This window comes from Notothenia rossii, assembly GCF_949606895.1.
Source record: "Notothenia rossii genome assembly, chromosome: 7".
In the NCBI taxonomy this organism is placed as follows: Eukaryota; Metazoa; Chordata; class Actinopteri; order Perciformes; family Nototheniidae; genus Notothenia; species Notothenia rossii.
The window spans coordinates 26,910,705-26,936,671 of NC_136905.1; the positions used below are offsets into that span (position 1 = coordinate 26,910,705).

Sequence of the window (25,967 nt, forward strand, 5' to 3'; positions counted from 1 at the left end):
AGAATGCCCGAGAAGCGAGGGGGGGTGACACCGAATTGGAGCCTGTTGCCCCGTGTTACTGTCTTGAAAACCGAAGCAGAATCTGTGAGCATCTTCCACTTTTCGCTCCTTAAAGCGAGCGGAGATGTCACATCTCTGTCGTCTACCCTCTGTGTCTTTATTTGTTGTGTTATGGGGCCCTCTAGTGTCTGAACACGGTGGTACCCCAGGTTGACAACCCCGGCCGACACTGAACATGCGCGTGGCGGTGGTGCCTTCACAATCCCGTCTAATGTCCGCCTTCTGAGAGAGGCAGCAGCCACTCTCAAAAGAGGGGTAGACGACAGACTGTTTATTGTTTTTTTAAATGAAGTTGTCATCCTCGTGCTCATCCGAGTCGGACAGGAGGAACTCAGAGGCATTCTCTTCTTCCTCCATATAGTCCAACTCCAGGACATCCTCCGCGGGTGGAACCATGGTGAGGTCCAGTTGGGAGCCCCAGCTTGACACAGCGTGGGGCTCCGCTCTCACGGCTCTTGACGCCACCGGACCCCAGCCTGACACGGCGCGGGGCTCTGGTTCAGCGGCTGCCGCTGTTATTGAGCCCCAGCCTGACACAGCGCGGGGCTCAATCTCTGCGGCGGACGCCACCATGTCTTGATTGCCGGCCGGCGAATCAGCGGACATGAGGGGGTCCTGTCCCGACAAGCTAGCTTGGCGTGCTAGCCGTCGGCAGAGGCTCTTAATGGTGAAGCGGGCACAATGCCCCGCACGAGCCAGGGTTATCAATAGCCTATCGATAGTGTGTTCCAGTCTGAGGCAGGACGAGCAGACCTGGTGAGAGTCTGTGCCTGAGATCTTAAACCCGCAGCCGCATAGCCGAGCCTCCGAGTCCCTGACTCCTCTGGTGTGAGGGAGAGAAGGGTCCATCTTTGTTCGCCGGGGTGTCGGCGTGGAGTGGACACGCTAGTAACAGGTACGTTACCGAGAAAAAAATCCAACCTTGTCGTTAATCCGAAAGGAAAAAGCGACGGCGTAGATTTTATTCTTTAAAGAATATTAACTGGTGCGTTAATACCTTTTGTTTTTATCTCTGTCTCTTCTGGTGTGAGAGAGAAAAAAGAACGTCCTCGCTACCGTGGTGTCAGTGTGGAGGGAAGAAAACCTAGCAACAGGTATGTTACTAGCTTGAAGAAAAAAATCAAACCATAGTGAGACATCGAACGGAGTGTTATGAATGAGAACCAATGTTATCGTGATGGCCCTCTTTCAGAAGCAAACAAAAAAAGACATTGGCCTCAGGTGGTAAGCAGTTAAGAGAACACTTTTAATTTAATTTAATTTTTACCTTGTCCTTATTTTGTTTGTACCTAATTTCTTCTTACTTCTCTCAGATATACATTACATTTACGAGAGGTCTGAAGCACTTTTACCAATAAGAACAAATATTTTGTTTTTACAGTTCGTAAATTGTTTATCCAATGCAAGGAAAGATACGTTTAACATTTCAAGAACTTAAAAAAATCCTGAATATCAAATATTGAAAGTTAGATTATTATATGTTTTGCCATAACGAAGATGATTGGATTAGTAAAACCAAAACTATGGGTCTATTGACCCCAATTTGAACTTTAAAAACCCTTGGAGGACGATATTGCGTGCATTCATCTTCTGAAGGGCTTACTGTTATCTCTTTATGACTTTCCCGCTACTCAAGTACCCTCTGGAAGTTCCCATGTTTATCTTGTTTGAGTATTTGTTTGAGTGTTTGTAAACATACTTAAATATCCTATAGCTGAAGATTACTCTCAGACCAATTCTTGGGACAATAAATGTGTGGAGGCGGGCCTGAAATCACAGCTGACTGCAGGAGAGAGGAGAACAATTTTAAAGTTTGACTGCAGCACAATGATTGCCTGTTGGAGATTGTAGTAAAATGTAATTGGTTAAAATTGGACGCCTATAATGAGCGAATGAATGAATCTATAGATAGTCTTCCCGATCTAACTTAAAGGTCCCATGTCATGCTTTTCCGGTTATTACCCGTCCACTTGTGTGTTATGAAGGTTTTTATGCATCTAAATCAGGGGTTCTCAAAGTTTTGATGAGTGAGGGCCAATTTAGGTACCCAATATTGGATTGAGGGCCGCCCAAGAAAAAACGGAACACAAAATTCCAAAACAAATCTTTTCTTTATTGCACACACACACACACACATACACACACACACACACACACACACACACACACACACACACACACACACACACACACACACACACACACACACACACACACACATACACACACAGAGAGTATTGCGCTGGAGTTAGTGATATGCTGTGGATTTCCTGTCTTATCAGCAGGGCCCTGTTTCAGAACCAATTCCAGCTACTCAAGCACCACAGGATAGTCTCTGCAAGACAAATACAGAGAGACAGAGAGGGGGGAGGGAGAGAAAGAGACTTTTAAAATAGAAGCTTACCAAAGACCACAATAACACAGTATTCATCATCATCATTGTTATTATTATTGTTGTTGTATTTGTAACACAAATCGGCTATTATTGCCTGTCATCAACATACCTTTTCCTACTTTGAATGGGATTTATGGTGCTGTCGTCTGTTGGCTACTATTCCTTTGATGTCCGGTTCCATCTCCGTTGTTGCTATACGAAGGACAGCATGTAGATGGGCATCCGTCAGCCTGGATCTCAGCTGGGATTTGTTGATGGCCATGGTGGAGAAGGTTTTCTCACAAATGTATGTGCTTCCGAACAGAGAGGCCATTCTGATGGCATGTTGGCGAAGTGCAGGGTACGTAGATGGGGAAAGTCCTTTGTAGAACTCGATGAGATTCTTGTCTCGATATGCTGCTCTGGCCTCAGAGCTCTCCTGCAGGTCGATGAGCTCGAACTGCATTTCTGCAGGCTCTTCTTCGGGTGCACATGTGAAGGGATCTTGGAATAGGTTGAATGACTTCTCGTGGTCACTGAAGTCCGAGAAGCGGTGGTGGAATTCCTCTTGGAGTTTTTCCATGAGGTTGTGGTTCTTGTCTGAACACAGGTGATGTAAAACGTCACATTCACCTGCGAGCACCTTGCAGGCGGGGAAATGGGTTAGATCCCCCTCTCTGAGCTGTCCCTGCACTAGTTGAAGTTTTCGCTGGAAAGCTTTGACGCTTTCAAACAATGTGGAAATGAGCTTCCCATGGCCCTGCAGCTTCACATTGAGATCGCTGAGAAAGGTGTTCAGGTCAACAAGGAACGCTAGGTCACAAAGCCATTCAGTGTCACTTAACTGTGGCAGATCTTGTCCTTTTGATTGCATGAACTCAGCGATTTCTTTCCTCAAATTAAAAAAACGCTTCAGTGTGGCACCTCTGCTCAGCCACCTGACAGCAGTGAAGTATATGACGTCACCAAATTCAGCCTCTGATTGCACCAAAAAAGTTTTGAATTGACGGTGATTCAGACCTCTGGACTTTATGAAATTCACTGTCTTGGCAACAATGTCCATGACATGTTTCATTTCAAGCGTATGAGCAGCAAGGGCTTCTTGGTGAATTATGCAGTGATATTTGATTAGGTTCTCACCTCCGTTATTGGCCACTTTGTCGCTGAGCAAAGAGACAGCGCCCGCCTTTCTCCCGACCATGGCTGGCGCTCCATCTGTTGTGACACCGACCATGGATGTCAGCTCCACATTGTATGCATCGAGACTACGACACACAGCATCACAAATGTCGATTCCCCTTGTTCTGTCTTTGATACTCTCCATGCTTAGCAGTTCCTCGCCTATTTCAAAGTCCTCCGTGACCGTTCGAATGAAAATCAGCAGTTGTGCAGTATCAGAAATGTCTGTACTCTCATCCAGTGCTATAGAAAAGGACCCCTTGCCTAGGCCTTCCACACGTAGTCCCAATTGCTCTTTGAGATCATTGGCCAGATCTTCGATTCGTCGTGTCACTGTGTCATTCGATAAACTTATGTCACGGAACTTTGACTTTTGTTCAGGGCATACAATGTCAGCCACTTTCAAAATGCAGTCTCGCACGAATTCTCCATCACTGAACGGCTTGCTCCGCCTGGCAATTTCGTGAGCTACCACATAGCTAGCCTGTGTTACAGCTTCACCGGATTTTGCAAGATTTGTGAAAACTGACTGCTGGGCAGTTAAACCTCTTTGAAGTTGTTCAAGTTTAGTTCTGCGCTCCTTGCCCATGAACTTGTCATACATTTTATGATTGGTATCATAATGGCGTTTTATGTTATACTCCTTGAGCATTGCATTCACCTGCTTGCAGATGAGGCATATCACTTTATCCGACCCCTGAGGTAAAACGAAGTAAGCGTTGCTCCATTTCTCCTGGAACTTCCTTTTCTCCTCACTGACAAAACGTTTTTTACGCGACGGCCCTGGCTCCTCCATCTCGCTTACACAACGAAAACTTCCAACAAATTTTGTTTCCGCTGTTCACGTGAACACTTTGCCGCCTTTGGGACGTGCATCCAATCAGGGAGTGAGTTTGGGGATGCTCGCGCTGGGGGTATTCAGTGGAAATAACAGTGTGCCTGAGTGTGGACGTTGGGAGAGACAGCTTGTTGTTTTATTATTGTATAACCGGACTTTTGTGTGCGTTCATATACTTAACCACACACGCAAACACACACACTCTTTCTCTGCCGTTACATAGCAGACACTACTTTATCTGTCAAGTTGTCTCCGATGCCACCACAACTTCCTGTCAAACACGTTATCTCGCCTTCAAAATAAAAGCATGCAAACGGAACTGGAAGTTAACCTAAATTAAATCCAAAATACACATAAAACTACAACGAAGGCAACAAAAACAATGCAACATCTCCTTCAGTCTCAGAGGACACAAAGTTGGGTTATCTACAGACAGTGACTAGCTAAAATCGCTAGCTAACTCCCGTTTCTGATAACTTACAACAGATTTTCCGCTTAACTGCAACTCGCGAGATTTGCGAGATTTGCGAGATTCAGGTTACCAAATAAGGAGTGAGAGTGACGCGTAGAGGAACCGGAAGCTGCGCTAGCCTCCGGTGGCTACCATAATGCTATCATTTAGTTTCTCCGATTTTTGCACAAAAATGGATTGATGGACCATCAATAAATAAGCCATGCCTGCTTCATGTATGGAAGAGGACCAGCGCCTCAAGAAAGCAATCATATCATCAGGTGTGGTCTCTAACATTTATAAATTATTATCTAGGGCTGCCCCGAATACCTATTCTCCTGTCCAACTGTCCTGGGAGCATACCTTGAATATCTCTCTGTCTGCTTTGCAATGGAACTCCATTTGGCAGTCAGCTATGTTCTCTTCTAAATGTGTAAGATTCAGGATCATACAGTTCAAAATTCTCAATAGAGCTTACATCACCCCTGTTACAAAATCCAAGATGGACAATAAACACAGAGATTTATGCTGGCATGAATGTGGCAAGCGAGGTACATTGTTGCACCTACTCTGGGAATGCCCAGCGGTAAAAAAACTTTGGTCAGAAGTAATATCCTTATTGTCTGAATCTTTAAAAGTTAATTTCCCTACATGTCCCATTGCATGTCTACTGGGTCTCAAGCCAGATGGCAATCCTGCAAGGACTACCGATCGGCTCTGGACATTGGCCTGTTTAGCCACACAAAGACTCATCCTATTAAACTGGAAGGAACGCAAACCAGCCTGCTTTACTAGGGACTCATGGCTGAGGGAGTATCTGGACCTACTGAACATGGAGCGTGCAGCTTCTCTGCTGGGGGATTTTGAGGGGAGACAGGAGGATTGCGGTTCACTGTCCGCAGCTCTCCTATCTAACCCTGTCAATATGGCATCTCCTGTGTAATGTATAATGTATTGTGTATGTAATGTCCTGTGTATGTCACAATCAGCTGTCTTAGGAAGTCATCCTTGCATCCACCCCCCCCCCCCCCCCCCCCTCCCCCGTTACGTTTTGTTTAGTTGTTTGTTGTTACATGTTTTGATGTACGGTTTGTTATCTGGAGCAATGTCTGTTAAAAAATTTTTTTAAAAAAATAAAAAAAAATATATATTTTTTTTTACTGTACTTGGGGTTTAACAGGTTAACTATCGCGGGCCGCCAGAAACATTTCCGAGGGCCGCCATTGGCCCGCGGGCCGCACTTTGAGAACCCCTGATCTAAATGGTCTGCAGAGTCAAAAACCCTCAAAGTACACCATGAAGCGAGTAAAACTCTAACACAGAAAATACCTCCCCAAAACGCCTCGTTGGAGATTTCTCATTTACTTCCTGGGTATCGCTACGTAGGGATACCCAGTAGCCACGCCCAGAGCTATGGCCGCACCCTCTGCCAGCCTTTCACGAAACAAAGCTTCCCAAACCTTTCAGCGATTCCTGCCGGATATGTACAGCGTAGGGCACTGAAGAACGATGCTGTTCCTACTTTGTTTGGACCAGCGGGAGATTTGGGTACACAAACTGTAAGTATTCATTGTTGTTTGTGTATTTATGATTGTAACAGAGGTGATCTCTGGGCCCATAGATCTCTGCCTCCGTTACGGGTTGTATAGCTTCATTGTTGGTCATTGTGTTCACCTGGTGCCCCTGTGTTGTCTCCTACCCCCTCACCTGTGTCGTTCGTTTCATTGGTCCTGTGTGTATTTAGGGTTCTGTTTTTAGTCTGTGTGTGGATGAGATCCTTGTTGCTGGTGACTGTGTTCACATGAGACAGTAATATTGAGGCTGTGTCAATGCTGAGCATTTCAAAATGCAAAATGGGGGGAGGGGGGGTGCTAGTGGATTGCCGGAGCTGTTAGATTAACATTAACATGCTTATTGTAGTTCTAAGTGCACTGCCTTGTGGCCTGTAGCACCATCCTTGATGGAGCATATGTGTGGGCAGGAAAGGAGGGAGCAGAGAGTGGAGTAGTTGTTGATTTTTGTTCTGTTTTCTGTGACTATCTGCCTCACCCTCTCAGACGTTCAGTTGCGCGCGCTACTAAAGAGACGTGTTACCATGGAAACCAAACAATGGTGTAGCTGTATTAAAATCTGAGTGGAAACAGTCCTGAGTAAATCGGATTTTGTCAGAAATCGGGAGAAATGCGGGAGAAATATGACCCCGGGAGGAAACCGCGAGAGGGCAATGAAATCGGGAGGGTTGACAAGTATGCATGTACCACAAGGAGTAATAAATGCCCACACCAGGTTATATTTGTATAAAAGATCATCTCTCTCGTTCAGATTAATATTGTCAGGTTTTTTTTTGTTTTCTTTTTCTGCTTTGCCAAACGCCACTGTGTGAATTGCCTATTTGAGTTGCTGTATGTAGTTGTCAAATATGGCGGACCATCTCGCACATGCGCAATGCGGATCGGGTAGGGGTGCGGATCGGGTAGTGACAACTGTTCTTATTATACATCCATGGTAGTGACATTGTGTTGTGAGAAGTGACATCATGTTTTAAGTCACATCCTTTTGGGCTTAGAGATGACAAAATCTCTCTCTCAAAATTAGGAGATTCATTTTGAAAAACATGAGCATTTACCAGGGTCAATATATAGATACAATTTAAACTTTTGATTGGTTAGAAGTGTTGAAAAACATTTTTTAATTAGTAGTATTTGTGAAAGAGGAGAAGGATTTCATTTGGTTAGCGCGCTCATATTCCGATCAGGGGACAGAAAGTGGTGGCGAATAAAAGATTTTAGTTTTCAGAAGAATATTTTTTTGTTGTTGTTGGGAATGTCAATGTCCTTTGGTATTGCCAGATGGTCAGGGGTGTTCAAATGGAGGTCGGAGAACTGACGTATTGAAAGCCCAGTGGAGCAGCAGTTCCAGGACGTTTATGGCCAGTTTGCAGGGTCATCGATGTGAATATTGATATCCTAATAACTTTTTCTTTTTTTTGCAGTTATAGAAGAGAAACAGATACATTATTACTCACAGTTAACAATATAAAACACCAATAAAAAAAAGTGATTAAAACATGACTATGAAACTGTATGGAACAATAATACATAATTACTATATAATATATATAGTGGTTGATTTCCAAAATCATTGGTTGATGTCACTCAAAAATGAAATGTAGTACTTTAATTGATATTCTAACTGTGTATTGATTTAATAGGTGATATTGAATTGCTTGCTGTACAAATTATATACTGTAACACACACACACACACACACACACACACACACACACACACACACACACACACACACACACACACACAATCACTTCATACCTGGAAAATAAAGTGCAATTTAATCGTTCTTGAATAATTTCTACATCTTTGATAAAGATGTAAACTTGTGCTTTGAACCATGGCTTGAAACAGGCAGCAAACAACATTTGTTTTGTTTCTGCTTCTTTTCAGCTCCGAAACAGCTTCAAGAATGTGTTTGGAAAATGTCAACCAGCAGTAGATCTGAATAAGAGGCGGACAAATAGTTCAACGCTGGAATAGATTTAGGTGATAAGCAGACCATTTTGGAAATAAAAATACTTTACTTCTAAGACGCTTTTATCCAAAGTGACTTACATACTCAATACTGTGGACAATTCCCACAGGAGCAATTGGTTTTGAAGTTTCTTGCCCGGGGACACAACGACATGCTGACTGCAGTGCAGTGGCAGGGGCGGACTGGCCATCGGAACGTTCGGGACGAATCCCGATGGGCCGGTACTGAAGTGGGCCGGTCGGATGGACGATGTGGGCCGGCCGGTAACCGGAAGGGCTCGACATTAAATGGCCCGCTGGCCCGGAAGCACTATTTAGACACCCCGGGCCAGCATAACGTACTTTGCCCGCTGAGGCCACTAAAAATATTGCTTTCAAAAAATGGTCCTGTGGTATTGGTATTTTGACTAGCAATTTACTTAAATTGTTTCGTTTATCAACGCTACAACATAGCGTTTTGTGAGTCGGTTGTCGTTGTTGGGTGAAAAGCAAACAGCTGTTTGCTGCGGAGCGCAGCGCGAGCAGGCTCCCGTGAGCGCCAGTGGCGTTTTCTCCCGGAGGCCAAGGGAAGCCAGGCTTCCCCTGTTTTTTCTGATTGTAGTTATAATTTAAATAAATAAATAAAAACACTTTGTTTTGTTTCGGTAATTCTCCTTTGCTGTGTGTTCCTGCCGGACCGTCTCTCCGTCTCTCTCCCATTCTCATTGAGTATTTTACAAAGAGTGAAACAGCGCCACTCTAGATGTTATGGTGAAACAGTAGATTGCATTCAGTGTTGCGAGAGGAGGCCAGCCAAATCTGGCTTCCCTTGGTGAAAAAAAATGGAGGGATTGACCAATCAGATGAGGCCCACGTCATGCCCCTGCCAATCTGTGATTGGTCAGGGCCATGCCAAGGGAAGCAGGCCGCCTCCGGCTTCCCCTGGAGGCTGGCGATTTGATTGGATTGTGAGGCAAAATCCCTTTCCTCACAATCCAATCAAATCGCATCGACATCAGTTTTACTACGTAGTACTGTAACTGTCATCACCGCCGTTAGAAATGATCAAGCAAATGAAGCATGATGGAGGGAGGAGATTTGGCATACTTAATTAAGCATAACTTCACTAAACTTCCGCTACAGCAGCAACTAAAAATTAAAGCAGATGAAACTCCATACAAAATGACATCATTGAGAGCATAGCTCGTTGTATCCAGGATGAGACTGATAAAGAAATAAAGATTTGTCCTTTCATTGCTGTACAAGTGGATGACACATCAGACATCTCCAATAAGTGCCAACTCACTATCATAATCAGATACGTGAATGAAAAAGGCAGTGTGTGTGAACGTTTCCTCTGCTTTTTTGATGTCGGCTTAGAAAGAGACGCAAAAGCTGTAACATCAGTTGTCATGAGAGCCATCGGGAACTACAGTCCAACAAACAAATTGATTTGTCAGACTTATGACGGAGCTCATGTCTGCATGAGCGGACAGCACGGTGGCGTTCAGGCTTTAGTGAAAGCACACTGCCCCAATGCGCTATTCTGTTATGCTAAGGCACAAACAACATTCAAGCAGCCAAACTGTTTTTTGCCAATCTCGATGCCTTCCACAATTTTTTCTCACGTTCATGTAAGAGATCAGCACTACTGTCTGAAGTTGATCGAGCTGTGCGTGTACCAGGGGGTTCTGCTGTGAGGTGGAACTTTAAAAGCCGCGCAGTACAGGCCATCCATGAAGGACGCGGGTCGCTCTGTATCGCTTTTGACAGGATAATGACAGAGCAGGGATGGGACAAAGAGACCATTGCACAGAGTGCTTCCTTGAAGCAGAAACTTGAGGATTTTGACTGCATACATTAATAAGAAATGCTTAAATTAATAAGACGAGAGAGTTTCAGCTGGAGAGTGCGTGCGGACCTGTCGGTCAGATAACAGGCGTGTAAAAGTCCTGCATCTGTATGATACAAATGTGTGTAAAATGTTACCGGGCGCTGAAATCACTCATCTGGTTACGTTATTGACCACCCCCCCCCCCTCCAAAAAAATTGGCTTCCCCTAAATTTTTCCACACGCCACGCTACTGGTGAGCGCGCTCCTTCACTACAGACTATTGCGCCACCTAACCATTCGCCAACATGTTTTTAATACCAGCGGTAACCGGCCAAGCGCCGGGCAAAAAACAATCATCAAATAAAAGAAAGTAACCGGAGGAGTTAAAGGAGAGTGACAGGGAGCATGAGAAGAAGAGCGAGAGAAAGTTTCGGCCAGCTTGATCGATGGAGTTGGCTTCTAGTGGTGCAGTGACGCGTCCTAAAACCCTTTAATAATCTATCGATTAGATTTATGATTCGAAAATTATAAAAGTAGGGTAGACATGTGGATATTATCCAGCTGAACAAAACGTGCATTTATCAAACAGGTTTGTTTTCCACAGACCTTATTTCCAGCTATTTTCCAAAACCCTGTGGAGAAATCCCATTGCTTTTTGTCGAGGGAACCAGCAGCTTACTTCCTGGTTTTAGGACGCGTTACTGCACCTCTCAATATGATGCCAATATAAACAAGGTCTTCTGTCGGCTCTGTACATCAATGCCGACCTATGCTGACAAGTAAGTGAAGAGTAGACAATATAAAGGTAATGGCTTTAGGGAAATGTCCCAGCAGTTTAGGATAATGAAGGTTCTAATCTAATCAATTACATACTCATTACATTTCTAACTCCTAATGACAGGAAGGCAGAAAGCGCTTTATACAAATAATAATACTCATAATAATAGCAGACATTTTTTAACAATGACCACAATATCATTATTTTAATAAACCAAATATGAACAATTGAGGAAGAACTGATGATTCAAGTAGTAATGTAGTTAGTGCATAAATTACTATTGCAACAAATGTGTTAATTTTCTTCATTATTAGTCGATTTTTTTTTTGGACGAATGCTCCGGGCCAGTGGTTACAATGGTGGGGCCAGTGATAATAATACAAATCCACCGGCCCAGAGGACCCAGTGGAATTTTACCCTTAATGTCTACCTCTGCGGTAAGTCACCCCCCCGCCCCCCGTCGACAATTTACTAGCGGTGTTTACTTGCGGTACCGCGGTGGGCTGGCGGTACCGAAGTGGGCCAGTCGAGAGTCCCGGGCTGATTTGTAGTCCCAGTCCACCCCTGTGCAGTGGGGTTTGAACCTGTGTTCCCCTGATCCGAACACCAATGCAGCACTAATCCACTGCACCACATGCCTCCATGCTTATATTGAAATAATTCTCAGCCAAACATCAGACTCAAATATTCTCTAGTCTAGTGAATGAAGTATGCTGCTACTGTGCACTGCATGGCTCACTAAACAGCAGCGCATGCAGGTCAGCTGATCTTGAGTAGCACAAGGAGGGCACCTAGTGGAGAGAAGAGGAACGACAGGACATGTTGAGCAATGAGGAACACCTTCACACTGTCACTTTTTATTAAATGTTTCTCTTAAATTTGTTTTTGTTTTTATATAATAATGTAGCGATCTGCATTTATTGTTCAAGTGTTCTGTTAACTGTTTGTGTCAGGCTTCTGTGAGGAGAGCAGGTAGGGGCGGGGTTGGGGAGCAGAGGGTTTGGTGTGTGTGTGTCTGTGTGGGCGCGTGCAGGTGAGTGAGAGGTTGGCGCGAGAGGAGAGAGAGTGAGAAAGGACGGATGAGAGCCGTTGGTTGTTAATAAACCTGTTTAACTTGAGAACGCTTCACTCGTCATTCCGACACGTCCGGGTGGACGTTACATTGGTGTCAGAAGTAAAAAAAAACAACAAAAAAAACAGAGTTTTATCCGCTAATCGCCGGTAGCCGAAGCTAGCACTGACTCGGCTAACGTTAGCTCTGCTTCATCGGCCGGTAAATAATGGAAGCACAGATGAACCGGACCGGAGCTCGTCCGAAAGTCAAGGAGGAGATGGATGGCTTATGGCGTGACTCAGAAGACAATTTATGGCTTGAATTAAATGCTGCTGCCGGTTTCGACTCGGCCGGCGGGAAGCGGCACGTCGGCGCGGGGACCTCCCCCGGGAGTGGCGCGGCGCCGGTTGTAAACAATGATGGCGGCGCCCGGCTCCAAGTTAAAACACCGAAATACAACGGTAAAGCCGACTGGGAAGCCTTCCATGCCCAATTTGAACTGTTATCACGGGCTGTGGGCTGGTCTGAGGACAATAAGGCGCTCCAGCTGGCCCTGTGTATTACAGATGAAGCTTTATCCTGTTTGCTACTGCTCAGCCCGGCTGAAAGAACTGACTATGGGGCCTTGGTTGGGGCTCTGAAGCGGCGGTTTGGACAATGCAGCCAGCCTGGGGTGCTGCGTTCGGAGCTGTCAAGCAGACAGAGACAGCCGGGTGAGCCGCTCCGCATATTGGCTAATGACATTGAAACCCTGGCGAGAAGGGCATACAGCCACATGTCCCCTGAGGTGCAGAGCGAGCTGGCTAGGGACCAGTTTATCCGGGCCATAACCCCCAGGGAGCTGCGCGTCCAGACACAACTGGCACATCCCCGCTCTCTGCAGGAAGCACTGGAGCTGGCGTTGGAGAGAGAGGTTGTAGGAGGGGCGGCAGAGAGCACGCACAGGGGAGGCGGCCCGGTTGTGAGAACGGTGAGACAGGAGGAGCCAGGACAAGAGAAACCAGCATGGGCGGCTGAGTTGACTGAGCTAATCCGTGCTATGGCACTGCAATCGCCGCAGGGCAGCAACCGTCCTCGTCGGGTTCCTCTGGTGTGTTGGGGGTGCGGCCAGGTCGGCCATATTAGCACAAGGTGCCCCATGAATGCTGATATTCAGGGAAACGGGGCGGGGCTCCGCTTCCCCCAGAAGCAAACGACATCGCAGAGTCTGTGAGGGTGGTGGGCTGGACTCACGCGGGGGATTTCTGCCATGTCCCCGTCACCCTGGCAGGGGCCCCATGGACGGCCCTTGTTGACACCGGCTCCACAGCGACACTGATGAGACCGGACGTGGTCCCAGCGGGGACACGGTTGACACCCACTCTGGTGAAACTGCGAACAGTAACCGGTGAGCTAGCCCCTATGCTTGGGAGAGGGGTGGTGGTTATACAGGTGGGGGGGCTGTCAGTGTCTGTTAAGGTGTGGGTTGCGGCAGTACAGGACTCCTGCATATTAGGACTTGACTTTCTGCGGGTTGCACGCTGTGTGCTAGACCTGGGGAGGAACACGCTGGCCTTTCCAGGGGGTCCCACAGTTGAAATGGTGCACCCCACACTTGCCACGACACCACACCCACCTACATCAAGAGTGACTGAAACACTTCCCCCACCCCAAACCCCCCCCCCTGCAGCCATGCCCCCTGTCATCAATGCTAACCCCAGCCCCAACCCCACACCCCGTACTCCAGTTGATGTACGGCCCCCGGCCCCGGAACAACAACCTGCAGCTCTAAAGGGGGACAGACGGGCGGCAGTGAAGGAGGTGTGGAAACGCAGCTGTGATGACTTAAAACCCGAGCAGCGGGAGGAACTGTGGCAAGTGCTGTGGGAGTTTAAGGACATTTTTGCTCTGACAGAAGAGGAAGTGGGCCTGACACACCTGGTGCAGCACGATATCGACACGGGCGACGCACGGCCCGTCAAGACACGCCCCCGCCGCCTTCCCCTGGCCCATCAGACAGCAGCAGACAGCGCTATTGATGAGATGCTGTCAGCTGGCATTATTGAGCCCTCTGACAGTCCCTGGGCCTCGGGGGTTGTGATGGTCAATAAGAAGATGAGTTCAAAGATGAGGTTTTGTGTGGACTACAGACCGCTGAACAGTGTGACCAAGAAAGACTCATACCCGCTGCCCCGCATAGATGAGTGTTTGGACTTGGTGTCTGGCTCATCCTGGTTCTCCTCTTTAGACCTGCGCAGCGGGTATTGGCAAGTTCCCCTCAGCCCAGAAGCCAGACCAAAGACAGCTTTTTGCACTGGGAGGGGGCTGTGGCAGTTTCGAGTCCTCTCCTTCGGCCTGTGCAACGCTCCGGCCACGTTTGAGCGGCTGATGGAAAGGGTGCTCGCTGACGTTCCCCGACAGGAGTGCCTGGTCTACCTGGACGATATCCTGGTCCATGGTAGCTCCTTCCAGGCGGCTTTAGGAGCCCTGCGGCGGGTTCTACAGAGGATAGCAGCAGCGGGGTTGAAGCTCCACCCCGACAAGTGCTGTTTCTTGAGGAGAGAGTTGGAGTTCCTGGGGCACCGAGTCGGAGGAGAGGGCATCAGCACGCTGGAGGAGAAGGTGCGGGCAGTAAAGGACTGGCCAGCCCCCATCAATCTGCGGGAGCTGAAGAGCTTCATTGGGTTAGCGTCGTACTACAGGCGGTTCGTGCGTGGCTTCTCTTGCATAGCTGCACCCCTGTTCCGCCTGCAACAGAAAGACTGTGATTTTGCTTGGACTCCAGAGTGTGAGCTGGCCTTCAGCTCTTTAAAGAAGGCCTTGACGGAGTCTCCCATCCTCACTCCCCCAGACCTCAGCCTACCGTTCGTCCTGGATACGGACGCCAGTGACGTCGGGATGGGGGCGGTGTTGAGCCAGGTGGGGCCTGGGGGGGAAAAAGTGGTGGCGTATTTCAGCAAAACCTTCAACAAAGCTGAACGGCGCTATTGTGTGACACGCAGAGAGTTGCTGGCAATTGTGAGAGCAATCAGCCATTTCAGGTACTACCTGTGTGGCCTGTCCTTCACAGTGAGGACTGACCACGCAGCCCTCCAGTGGCTGATGTCCTTCAAGGAGCCCGAGGGACAGATTGCACGCTGGCTAGAAGGACTGGCGCCGTACGTCTTCACAGTGGAGCACAGGGCGGGGGTTCGCCATACCAACGCTGACGCCCTGTCCCGGCGCCCCTGTGCTCCCAGCGGCTGTCGGTACTGTGAAAAGAGAGAGGACCAAGAAAAGGAGCTCTGTGCAGAGGAGGAGCGAGACCACAGGCATAAACCAGCCGAGCCGGTCTGCAGAGGTGCACGGATCATCGACTCACCCGAATGGAGAGCGCGGCAGGAAGAGGATGCTGACCTACAGCCAGTGCTGAGGTGGGTGGAGTCAGGACAAAAGCCACTGTGGAATGAAGTTGCTGGGTGCTCGCTTGCCACCAAAGGACTGGTTGCAAAGTTTGAGGCTCTCCGGACGAAGGATGGAGTGCTGCAGAGAGCCTGGAAAGAGCCTGCAACGGGGGAGGAGAGGTGGCAGGTGGTGGTCCCCAGGGCGCTGAGGGAAGAAGTGCTTAAGGCCTCCCATGGAACTACTGGGGCAGGACACTTTGGGGTCTCCAAAACCTTGCGTCGACTCCGCCAAAGCTGTTACTGGGGCCAGCTCAGGAGAGATGTTGAGGACTTCTGCCGCCGCTGCGACCTTTGTACGGCGTACAAAGGTCCCACTGATCAGTCACGTGCCCAGCTTCAGCAGCTAGCGGTGGGGGCCCCGATGGAGAGGGTGGCGGTGGACATAATGGGCCCATTCCCGTGCACAGAGAAGGGGAACCGTTACGTCCTGGCCGCCATGGACTATTTTACAAAATGGCCAGAGGCGTATGCTATACCAGACCAGGAGGCGGTGACCGTTGCAGGTGCCCTGGTGGAGGGCATGTTTGCCAGATTTGGAGCGGCCGAGGTCATTCACAGCGACCAAGGAAGAAACTTTGAGTCGAGGGTGTTCGCCGCTATGTGTGACCGGCTGGGCATGCAAAAGACGCGGACTACTCCTCTGCACCCGCAGAGTGACGGACTGGTCGAACGGTTCAATAGGACTCTGGGAAAACAACTCGCTATCCTCACCGCGGAGCATCAGCGTGATTGGGACATGCACCTCCCTCTTGTTCTTTGGGCCTACAGATCGGCTGTGCAGGAGTCCACCTCATGCACACCGGCCCTGCTCATGCTGGGGCGAGAGCTGCGGACACCAGCAGAAATGGCTTTTGGCCGACCCCCCGACACACCAGCGGTTCCTCCGGGACCGGAATATGCCAGGAGGCTCCAGGATAGAATGGAGTCAGCACATGCCTTTGCCCGCGATCAGCTGCAGAAGGCGGGCATGAGACAGAAAAGAAACTATGACACGAGGGCTAGAGGGGGGGACTTCAAGGCCGGGGACCTGGTGTGGGTGTATAGTCCAAGAAGAAAGAAGGGCCGGTGCCCTAAGTTGGACTGTCACTGGGTGGGCCCTTGTGAGGTGCTGGAAAAGCTGGGAGAGGTGGTCTATAGGGTCCAGCTGCCGCCTAGAGGGAGACGGGTGGCCCTCCACAGGGACCGGCTGGCCCCATACAGAGGCGATGCACATCCGCGGCCTAGACCCCCAGCATCGTCTAGGAGAAACCAGACAGTCACTTCCCCCGATTCACTGACTGTGTCCCCTGCTGACCCCCCACATTCACCCCCACCCCCAAACTCACCCCCTGTTCCGGGACAGGATGTTCCAAGCCGGCAAGCGCAGCCGCCTGTGTTCACTCCAAGGCGGCCTCAGAGACCAAGAAGAGCCCCGGGACACCTCAGAGACTTTTTATGCATTCCCTCGGGGCGAGGGACTTAGTAAGGGGGGGGGCAATGTAGCGATCTACATTTATTGTTCAAGTGTTCTGTTAACTGTTTGTGTCAGGCTTCTGTGAGGAGAGCAGGTAGGGGCGGGGTTGGGGAGCAGAGGGTTTGGTGTGTGTGTGTTTGTGTGGGCGCGTGCAGGTGAGTGAGAGGTTGGCGCGAGAGGAGAGAGAGTGAGAAAGGACGGATGAGAGCCGTTGGTTGTTAATAAACCTGTTTAACTTGAGAACGCTTCACTCGTCATTCCGACACGTCCGGGTGGACGTTACAATAATTATGTTTCTTTTATTATTATTATGCAAAGAATTCTTTCAATTTAACGGACTCACAAGTCCTCCGATAATACAGCATGAGAGAAGTAGGCTACAATTGAAGTATTCAAAGTAATTAGTTGTGCAAATGTATAGGAATAATATATTGGACACTACATTGCACTGATGTGTTATTCATTTCATTGTCACTTCCTGCTTCCATGTGTCACTCTTCAGCCACTTCCTTTAATCATTCCTCTGCAATTGTCCTTCCATCCACCAGATGTCCTCAGGCTTCCACACTTGACTGCAGCAACACCCGCCTCCACTTCCTTCAACGCATGTAGACCTTCACACCCCCCTCCTCAGAATCAGACCCAAAAAAGGTTAACACATATAGGAAATTAGATTTGGTGTTTAATGGCATAAGCACAGCACATTTTGCAAACATGAAATTCAAGCAAATATATAACTGTTATAACAATACTATAAACAAGATGCATACAGGAAATTGAAGAATAAACTATAATGAGAATGTTAGGAAAATATGACTTGACAGGTTGAGAATCAATAATTAGGTACTAGTTTATTCTTATAAGAAGGAGCGGAGTTAAATCAGATCCAAAGGATATGGGTTAACTCACACACATAGGGCATGTTGCTCCAAGGAGCAGGAAAAAACATCAGGCTTATATAGTCCAAAATACAGGAGATAACAACAATCGAGGTTGCGCTAATATCAGCCGCGGGTGTCGGAAAAGCGTTGGGTCATCTGTGATGGGTCATCTGTGACGTCTTCTGGACTTCCTTCACGCCAAATGAGATATGTAGGAGACAACAAGTATGTGTCTGTCTCCTCATAAAGATCAACAACCTGAAATGCCCTGCCTCCTCCAATCATAAAGAGGCAGCTGCAAGGTCGTACACAGTTCAGAATCACACATGATATCAGTGCATTAAAACAAACCCAAAGAGGAGACAACAGTATTTTCTCCAACAGAGAACATGACAAATTAAAATGTGGAAGGACTGTGCAGTTTCAAAGTGGTAGCTGTACAGAAATTTTGAGAGCACTTTGGAGGATTATTTGTGATCTTTATGTGAACTTCAACCACTTTTTCCCTTGCCTGTTCATATCCTCATTATCAGACAGATAATTTGTTCAATTGTGAAATTAACTAAATGACTATAGTTCCTGCTTCAGTAGGTGTCCGCAGAACAACATTTGCTATAATGAGACACGCACAAACTCACAAGGTTGGGACAAGCAGGTTTTAGTGGTTAGCAATAAGTGTGATGAGGGCATTTTTTAAGACTCACACACACACACACACATACGCACCCACGTACACTCAGACACACCCACAATTCCCATCAGGGACTTAAAAGACAGGCATGCAACCCAAATGAATTCTTGCCACTGCAACAGGTTTTAAAATATTTGACAGGTGGCACGCTTAATGAAAGTGCAATTTGATTAAACATTTCACAAACAATGGTTTTGTCAAGCTGACATCATGCCAGGAGGAATGGGAATAGTAGAGTGATAGAACTGCAGAAGAAACATTATAAAAGATGGTCATGTCAAACTTTGGTCTTCTCTTCGGATCGTTTTTTCAAATGCCCTTTGAACTTTTCCTTCCTCTCTTTCTTACTTTGTGTGTAATAGAAGGTATTTCTTGGTTTCATGCCCAACGTCAGCTCTTGCTATCTCTGAAAGCATCTACTGTAAAACATTCTCACATGGCTGACGTGAGACGCGTTTACCGTTAGGGACTTTTCTAATGTTTTTCTGCTGCCAATAGACAAAATGAACTTAATCGTTCAGGTTAAAGTTCTCCCGATAGGTAGCCATTGTGACAAATACGCTTCATATTGTAACACTATAGACACCCTAGCTCCTTCATTTTTCCTTGCACCTTTCTCAATAATGTTCCCTTTTGATTTTGTTTTATTATTTTTCATAAAGTATGCACAATAAAATGAATTCAATAAATAGTACACCAACTACTGCCATGAACATTTATGGATTTACTTTTTTGTTATTTGTATATCTTTTTTCTGGTTAATTTGGACTGAAAAATACATTATAAAGTCAACAACAGATGTCATTGGTTGGCAAAGCATTAAAAGTACACAGATAGCTAACAGGGGACAGCATCAGAAATGTTAAAATAAAAAGGCAACAACTAAATTAAAAAGGAACAAAAGGGAGGTAAGAGATAAAACAAATGCACATCCGAGGGAAATGTTTAATATATTATTATTTGTATTATCATTCTTTTATTTCCATGTAACATATCCGAAACCAGGAAGTTGTGCTGTTGGGAAGTGTGTGTATAATGATAACAAAGGTTATTCCAGTAGAACCATTGAAAGCACGGCTGTGGAACTTACCCAGCATGTCATTTCCTGGTTCAAGTCACAGAGGAACATGTTTCATTTCTATTTTAACAGAAGAATTACATTTTTTGGTTTACCAAACCTTCAAATTGATATGATTTTTGGCCATTTAAAAAGGCCTATATTTGTAATGAAGGTTTGATACTTTTATACATTACATTTAACTTCAACTTAATGTAAATCCAAAAGTGTCTTTTGAATACTTGCCATGTAGCAATTAAAAACACACAAGCAGGCCTGAGATTAACAAACACAACTATACTAAATCATGTCTTTATTTGTTGTTTGTTAGTGTAAGATTTTATTTTGGGGCGGAATTTTGGGATGCACCCAGAAAAGTGTACAAAGCATTTTAACGAAACACCTTATGGACCATTCAGCAGCTTTTAAGACTCCTATTATATCAAATAATAATACCTGCAGGTAGAGATGCCCACTTAAATAATATATCTTCCATGCTTTCTCTAAGGTCAAGAATAAACGTTAAACTGCGCTTTGAGCACCAGGAAAAGCGCTATACAATATAAATGTTTTATTATTATTATTAACTCATTTTTTTAAGCCTCCAAGGACAAAAATCCTTAATCTGCTCCGAAAGAGAAAAAAATGTAGCTTCTACTTTTTCATGAAAACTGGGTCAAGTCTATCTGCCAATAAAGATGTAAAGTAACTTCTAGAGTGTCTTCAAGGTGTGAGTGCTCTGCAAACCGCTTCAGAAAACTGGTTTAGCTCGGTAAAGCATAGGGGCTGTCCTTACCCGTAAGTATGTTAAACCCAAAAAATGTCTTCCTGGATGTGTGTGAATATGCTTGATAACCCACTCCTATTCCCCTCTAGTAGAAGTGTGTAGAGGTAAGGTGTAGGGTTAGGGTGTCAGAGGTTAGGGTCTAGGGTTAGGGTGTCAGGGGTTAGGGTGTAGGGTGTGGGGGTAGGATATAGGGGTAGGGTCACCAACAGATGTAATTGGTTTGCAAACATTAAAAGGACACAGATAGGTAACAGGGAACAGCATGAGAGAAACAAAAAGTTAAAATAATAATGTAATCACTAAACTGAACAAAAAGAAGAAGGGAGGGAGAGGCGGAAAGAAAACAAGAGGGAGGGAAGACATATGAAAAGATGCAAAAAGAAAAGGGTGTGATCTGTTTGGAATTCCAAGCAAGTTTTTCTGTTCATGCATATTCAGCACATACACAAACATGATCTGAGGAAAATGTTGAATATATAATTAATATTATTATTGTATATTGTTTCCATATACATACTTGTTGCCACGTTCGAAAGCAGGAACCTACAGTATGTTGTTGGAAAGTGTGTGTCTTAATCAGTGCTTGAATTGGAATAAAAAAGGTGCCAGTACTCTAAATCAGCAACAAGTATTTGGCACAAAGTCATAGTATATCCTATAATGCTGGTGGGTTTGTCTCTTGACTGTATATTTTAGAAAGGCTCACTGTACTTAAACAAAATGACTCAGGGTGCATCTGAGATTAGAGGGGGTGCAGTGGTAAAGTGCTATTTTTATAAGTGGGGAGTGGACCTGACACCCTCTAGTCTAGGGGGGTCCGGGGGCATGCTCCCCCGGGAACATTTTTTTTAAAATATTGAAGTTAGATGCATCAATCTGGTGCACTTTGAGAGCAAAATGAAGAGATATATGGATACCTCTCAACATCCATAATGAAACAACTGTAAACAGATTTACTTTTTCTTTATGGATATAAAAGAAAGTAAAGCTTGACTCCTACTGGCTGGTTAAATGACTCCTCGTCCCTGAGGCCACTACCAGTTTTTTGTGCCATTTTGCTGGATTTATTTGTCAATAGCGTTGCTGCACAAAGTGATAGCCCTCTAGTTTAAATCTACTACCCAAAAAGAAACATATAGAGATGGGTTACTATTTAAAAAAATTGCAAATCTATTTGGGAACAGTGGGGCCGGGCCTCAAATCCTATAGGGGGGTCCGGGGGCATGCTCCCCCGGTAAGATTTTTTTTTTAATGTTGGACTTAAATGCATCAATCTGGTGCATTTTGAGGGGGAAATAAAGAGACTACACCCATATGAAACAAAAATGTATACATTTAAATAATCATAAAATCATAAGTACATGGCCATAACCAATAACATACAATATCCAATATGAAAAAACATTGAAACTTGTTTATTTATTTGTTTTTGGTTCATTTATAGTTGTGAGTGTGTCTGGGCTCCTGAATCGGCCTCTCCTGTCTCCCTCCTCTCCCCCCTGCTCCCCTTTGAGGCAACAGCAAAGACTAGTTTTAGCTCTCAACAAGTTTATCTTACCTTTTTTCACCTAGTTAACATTTTGTTTGTATTATTCATGCATATTTTACTAATCACTACCCCCTCAAATGGATATATGTGTTTACATAAATGGTGACCGAACCGTTTGAGACCCACTGAGATAACTTAAACTAAGTTAACTATCTAAAGACTCAGAGAGTAATTTACCTCACCAGAGCTGTAGTTATCAGCCTCTCAGTCTGACAGCAAAGGACTCTCCCTCCACCTTGTTGTTGAAACAGCTCCTTATATCCGTTAGCGCTAGGGATGTGCATCTCCATCACTGAGGGCGATGCGATGCGCATCTCGATACGTTACCACGATACGATACATTAACGATACCTTTGAAACACCAGGCGATGCGATACGATACGATTCACCCCTGTTGCGATACAGTTCGATACGATTTGATTCAACATTATGCGATTCGGGGCGATACGATGCGATTCAACACGATGCAAAAATAATGATACTTCAATATGGTACGACAGAGGATTTTTGTTTTATTCCTTATATGCAGCAAATCATACATTAACAAAAAAGTGCTTTACATATTTGGTACTGCACATCCCATCATGCCGTTTATTTTTTTACCTTTAAAAGCTCTCCAGAGTACAATTGTATAACACCTCACAGTTAAACAATGTAAGGATGCATTGCTCATGATTAACAATGTGCAAATAACAGCTACCATAGAGCAATGCCCATACAGCTGCCAGCCTGATGTGCTTAACACTCAGAGGCTAACACACCAGTGAGCAGAAAGCATTGGTTTCTATCTGAACAATAAAGAAAACAAATAACCTTTCACAAACAGGTATTTCATAACTGCTTACAGTAAGGAAGACATTTAAATTATTATTGGCCGTCACAGGCTGCTGTAAGCTAAACACCTCTCTCTGACAGAACACCTCACTGAGTGATTTAACTCATATGTCTCACTTTCAGGTTTCTCTTTTCAGCCGCAGACCCCATGTCGCCTCTTTATGTGCGTCGCTAAGTTCCTCGTACTACTTGTGTACTTTAAAGCGGCTCGGCATCGTTAACAATTTGCGAGTGATTTTTCAAGTTGACCGTCTGTAGTAATAGTGCCGCGCACATATACCATCAGGACGTTACTGATGGGGTGCGGCTGCGGAGTGATACTGTGTGTATGCAAGTCCGCATCTAGGACGGATCTATGTATCATGGCTGTAGACCTGTTAAGTAATAAAGATACCTCATACAAAGGTCTACGGATACCTTATTACTCTCCATGACCTGCGGTCAACTATATAGCATAAATGACTATTACACCGTCTTTCTTGAACAATCCGAAGTGTTGCCAAACGTTTGATTTGTAGGTATTTTTCGCTGCGCTGTGTTTCTCTTTCTCCTCAACTTCCGTGTGTGTTGATAACTGAGACTCTCGTTCTCCGTAGTGGCGAAGCAAATATCAAAGATCGTCTCTGCTGAACGTTAACAAGATAAGGGGATTTTATATGAATGAATCGTTTTTTTACCGATGCAAAGACGCTACGCAATCGATGCATCGCGAGTTCAACCCAAACTGTAGCCGATGTGCACTCTTTCAACCGGTGCACTCGCATCTTGAACGTTTATGCCGGTGCACCGATGCGAATCGGTGAATCTTAACATCTCTAGTTAGCGCAGCTAGCTAGCACCAGATGCTAACAACAATACACGTAACCGGTGCGCGCGCTTTCTCGCTCGCTCGCGCCACACATACACCAACACACACCCGCCACGAAATGCGCTTGCTGTCTCTCCAATCGAGGGCATTAGTATGATCTGTATGAAAGTAGCAATGTCGGCAGGCCACGTCATGTAGACAGCCAGTCACCCTCTGTGAGGCAGAGTCAGACCCACATGTGCGCTGCGTTTACAATATATACGTATATTGCCGGCCGCTGAGTACCGGCATTAAGAAGCGCCGGTACCACATGGGTAAAAATCAGAAGTGCCGCTACTGCGTACCGGTGAGTACCGGCCCAATTCAAGCACTGGTCTTAATATTAAGAAAAGGTTATTTCAGTAGAAACACTTAAAACACGGCTGTGGAACTTTCCTCGCATGTCATTTCCTGGTTTTATATTGAAGGGTTGGACATCATTTATTCAAGTCAGGGAAACAATCTCAATTTCCATTTTAACAGAAGAATTATATTTTTTGCTAATTGAATTCTGGCTTAATAAACTTTCAAATGGATTTCATATCAGGCCCAAGCGGCAAACTCTGGGGAAGAGCCGGTGTCTGTACACAATGTGTTCGGGATACACGATGTGTTCGGGGTCTGTCTCTTACCAGTGACGTCACGACGTACGACGTCACGACGTAATGACGTCAATGAGGTCACGCATTGTGATTGGCTGTACGGTAATTTACCCACGCTATCTAGAGTATAGAGGGTTTTTTTTATCATTACATTACATTGCATTTAGCTGACGCTTAAGTGCATTCGACCAACAAGATAAAAACTTGAAGAAATACAATACAAACTTGAAGAAAAACAAAGACGAATGAGGAGAAGAATAAGAGAAATCGAAAGTAAGAAGTATATAACTTAATATGGTAAGTAATATGTAATATGTTCAGTGCCGTTGGTACGTTAGTTCAAACAGTAACAACGGACTATTTTTCTTAGCGGATGCATGTCAATTTAAATCAATACATACAACTATTTCACATGTACAATATTTTCTTAGCCCTAATACTTAATACTACTTATTTCGTTTTGATTGTTATACTTGATTATTTTATATATTATCAAGAAATTATATATTATATATCAATATGATATACTTTTCTATATAATAGATTATCAAAAAAAGTATTTATTAAGTAAGGGATAATGTGCAGCAATCACAATCAAGTCCACAATCGAATCCATAAAGACAAAGTAAATCTGTTTACAGTTGTTTCATATGGATGTTGAGAGGTATCCATATATCTCTTCATTTTGCTCTCAAAGTGCACCAGATTGATGCATTTAACTTCAATATTTAAAAAAAATCACTCCAAAGGGAGTGCTTGTTCTTCCTTCTGTCTGTCTGAATCTGTGTATTCTCATGTTCCGATTAACCCAGCCAAATTCACTTCTTTTGTGTCTTGATGTGATCTTGAGTCGAGGCTGATCGTCTTGCTGTGGTCCCGCATCCTGATCCTCTATCCTGAGTTCCGGATTAAGTCGTGGACTTCGGGTCGTGGTCTCGTCGTGCTGCCTCCCTGAAGGCTCCCACAGGATTGTTGACATCTTCGTGGATTCATCCTCTTATTATAGACACATGCATTTCCTAACATTCGGTCTTCTCTTTTATTTTTTTCTTCACTATTATCTGTAAAGCGTCTTTGAGCACCTGTAAAAGCGCTAACAAATTAAATCTATTATTATTATTATTACCTATGTTGTAAAATGTATTATCTCTTCGATTTACACACAGCATCTATTGCACATCTGTCCGTCCTGGGAGAGGGATCCCTCTTCTGTTGCTCTCCCCGAGGTTTCTCCCATTTTTCCCTTTAAACTGTGGGTTTTCTCTTGAAGTTTTTCCTTGTACGATGTGAGGGTCTAAGGACAGAGGGTGTCGTTTTCTTGTCATACTGATATTCTGAACAAACTGCTGTTGTATTAGCTGTAAAATGTCTTTACTGTAGGGTATTTTTATTATTTGTACAGCACTTTGGCTCGACCAAAAATCGTTTATAAATGTGCTATATAAATAAAACTTGATTTGATTGATTTGATTTGAAAGGGTGTGCACCAAGGTTCCATATTAGGACCAATAATTTCACCATATATGTAAATAATCTCTAATAATGTTTCAAATGCTGCTTTCCATTTTTATGCAGATGATACTGTTATTTATTGTTCATCCTCTTCTATAGAGCAAAGTCTTGATTTCCACCAGTCTGCCTTTGATGTTATTCCATCCCATGTATCTCAACTCAAGTTAGTATTAAATGCAGACAACTCTAAAATCATGATATTCTCAAATGGCAAAAAGTTAACTTCTTTTCTCCCCAACA

At 45.2% G+C, this 25,967-nt stretch overlaps 1 protein-coding gene and 2 long non-coding RNA genes across 3 annotated transcripts; 2 read left to right on the forward strand and 1 right to left on the reverse strand.

Annotated features, from left to right (window-relative positions):
* The first annotated feature begins 950 nt into the window (after positions 1–950).
* Positions 951–25,680, forward strand: LOC307046843. The gene is made up of 2 exons (XR_013810247.1): positions 951–1,154; positions 25,066–25,680. It is a non-coding gene; the product is annotated as an uncharacterized lncRNA (long non-coding RNA).
* Positions 2,277–4,419, reverse strand: LOC307046841 (general transcription factor II-I repeat domain-containing protein 2A-like). The gene is made up of 2 exons (XM_079693496.1): positions 2,565–4,419; positions 2,277–2,395 (listed from the first exon to the last, which is right to left on the reverse strand). The coding sequence occupies exon 1, from the start codon at positions 4,407–4,409 to the stop codon at positions 2,571–2,573; it is 1,839 nt and encodes a 612-aa protein (XP_079549622.1). The 5' UTR covers positions 4,410–4,419; the 3' UTR covers positions 2,277–2,395; positions 2,565–2,570.
* LOC307046842 lies at positions 4,043–5,353 on the forward strand. The gene is made up of 2 exons (XR_013810246.1): positions 4,043–4,171; positions 4,316–5,353. It is a non-coding gene; the product is annotated as an uncharacterized lncRNA (long non-coding RNA).
* Positions 25,681–25,967: the final 287 nt, after the last annotated feature.

What these genes read in the sequence shown, in the direction of transcription:
- LOC307046841 (XM_079693496.1), bottom strand. Translation starts at nt 4,409, where the DNA reads ATGGAGGAGCCAGGGCCGTCGCGTAAAAAACGTTTTGTCAGTGAGGAG.